This window comes from Antedon bifida, chromosome 7, assembly GCF_963402885.1.
Source record: "Antedon bifida chromosome 7, ecAntBifi1.1, whole genome shotgun sequence".
In the NCBI taxonomy this organism is placed as follows: Eukaryota; Metazoa; Echinodermata; class Crinoidea; order Comatulida; family Antedonidae; genus Antedon; species Antedon bifida.
The window spans coordinates 19,252,382-19,254,161 of NC_136232.1; the positions used below are offsets into that span (position 1 = coordinate 19,252,382).

General features: G+C 41.3%; 1 protein-coding gene across 1 annotated transcript; it reads left to right on the forward strand.

Annotated features, from left to right (window-relative positions):
- The first annotated feature begins 668 nt into the window (after positions 1 to 668).
- Positions 669 to 1,055, forward strand: LOC144848980 (uncharacterized). The gene has a single exon (XM_078705931.1). The coding sequence runs from the start codon at positions 669 to 671 to the stop codon at positions 1,053 to 1,055; it is 387 nt and encodes a 128-aa protein (XP_078562057.1).
- The last annotated feature ends 725 nt before the right edge of the window (positions 1,056 to 1,780 follow it).

Genomic DNA, 1,780 nt, shown 5'->3' on the forward strand with positions numbered 1-1,780 from the left:
ATTCTCTTCTACTTCATCGTCTCAAATCAATGTATGGTATCTCTGGCAAGGTCCTCACTTGGATTGAGTCGTTTAGTTTCTCGCACATATGCCATTAAAGTGCGTTCCATTTCATCATCACGTAGTTTGTCATGCGGCGTTCCTCAAGGATCCGTTATTGGACCCCTTCTTTTTATCTTATACACCACTCCACTAGAATCATTAATAAATGCACATGGTCTAAACTGCATACTCTATGCTGACGATACACAGCAGCTGTATTTGGATTTTTCACCCTGTAATCTTCATAATACAATGTCTAAAATCTCTGCATGTTTGAAAGACATACACACATGGTCATTCAATCATCTGCAACTTAACATACAGAAGACAGAGCTTATTCATATTACATCACGATTCCGAAAATCTCTGCCATTGCAACCATCTTCTGTATAGAACTTAAACCATCCCCAAAAGTTCGAAATCTTGGGGTTTACATGGATTCCCACTTGCGGATGGATGCTAACATGTCATTCTGCTATGGTTGGAATTAGGAAGATTGGTCAAATTCGTAGGTTTCTGGATAGGGAAACAACTACACGACTTATGCATGCTTTATATCATCACGTCTGGACCACTGTAACAGTATTCATGTCGCACTGCCCAAGACTCTGCTTAGGAAGTTACAGATGTTACAAAATAGTGCTGCTCGTCTAGTGTGTCAAACTAAGCATAGAGACCACATAACACCTATCTTGCATGAACTGCACTGGCTTCCGGTAAAGGAGCGTGTCAACTTCAAGATATTGCTACTCACATATAAATCTCTTCATGCCCTTGCACCGAGGTACATCGACAATGTTCTCACTCCACAATCATTATGTCGCAATCTTCGTTCCAATTCTCAGAATCGTCTTGTTCCTGCTAAAGTGAAGACCATCTCATATGGTCACCGTGCATTATCTTATGCAGCTCCTATGCTTTGGAATTCTCTTCCAAACTACATTAAAGATGCACAGTCGGTGGCTCTTTTTAAGAGGCTTCTTAAGACTTATTTGTTTAATAAAGCATATTAATCCCCTTTTTTTCCTTTACCATGCCACCTAGATTGTTTTAGATCTAATTTAGTAGGGCAGGAGGAGCCTGAGTCCAGGATGACCGAGACACAACTGGTGCTGACCGGGGTTCAATTAGACCGATCTCTGGTTAGCGATGAAGGTGTATCCCCTTACTATATCAGAAAATGTGAGTTTTGAATAGTGACTTAAAGGTGCTCAATAATGATGTTTGTTTAATGTTCAAAGGTAGGTGGTTCCAGAACCTAGGTCCAGTAATACTGAAAGTCCGATCTTCCCAACTATGTTTGCGCCTCGGAATATCCAGTAGCACCTGATTACTAGATCTTGGTTCTCGCTTTCTCTCCTTGATTGTCAATATTCTGAGAGGTATTGGAGAGCGCAACTATTCAGGCATCTGAACACCAGCAGCAGGATCTTAAATTGAACGCAACTCCACTCCAAATATGATCGCCTCGGTCTTTTCATCATTAAGCTTGAGGAAGTTTAAGCCCATCCATGTCCTACTCTCAGCAGTGCAGGCTTCTAAACGTTTTACGGCGGTCAGAATCTCAGTCTGACGAGGCCTGACAGAAACATAAATTTGTATATCATGAAGTTGGCCAGGAATATTGTCCTCTATACATTTGACCCTAGAGGGTTAAATGAACCCACGTCCTCTTATTTGGAAATTTCCTGATGTTTAAAAGAAGCATGTGGTCAGCCTAGGTCCGTTTTACACTGGT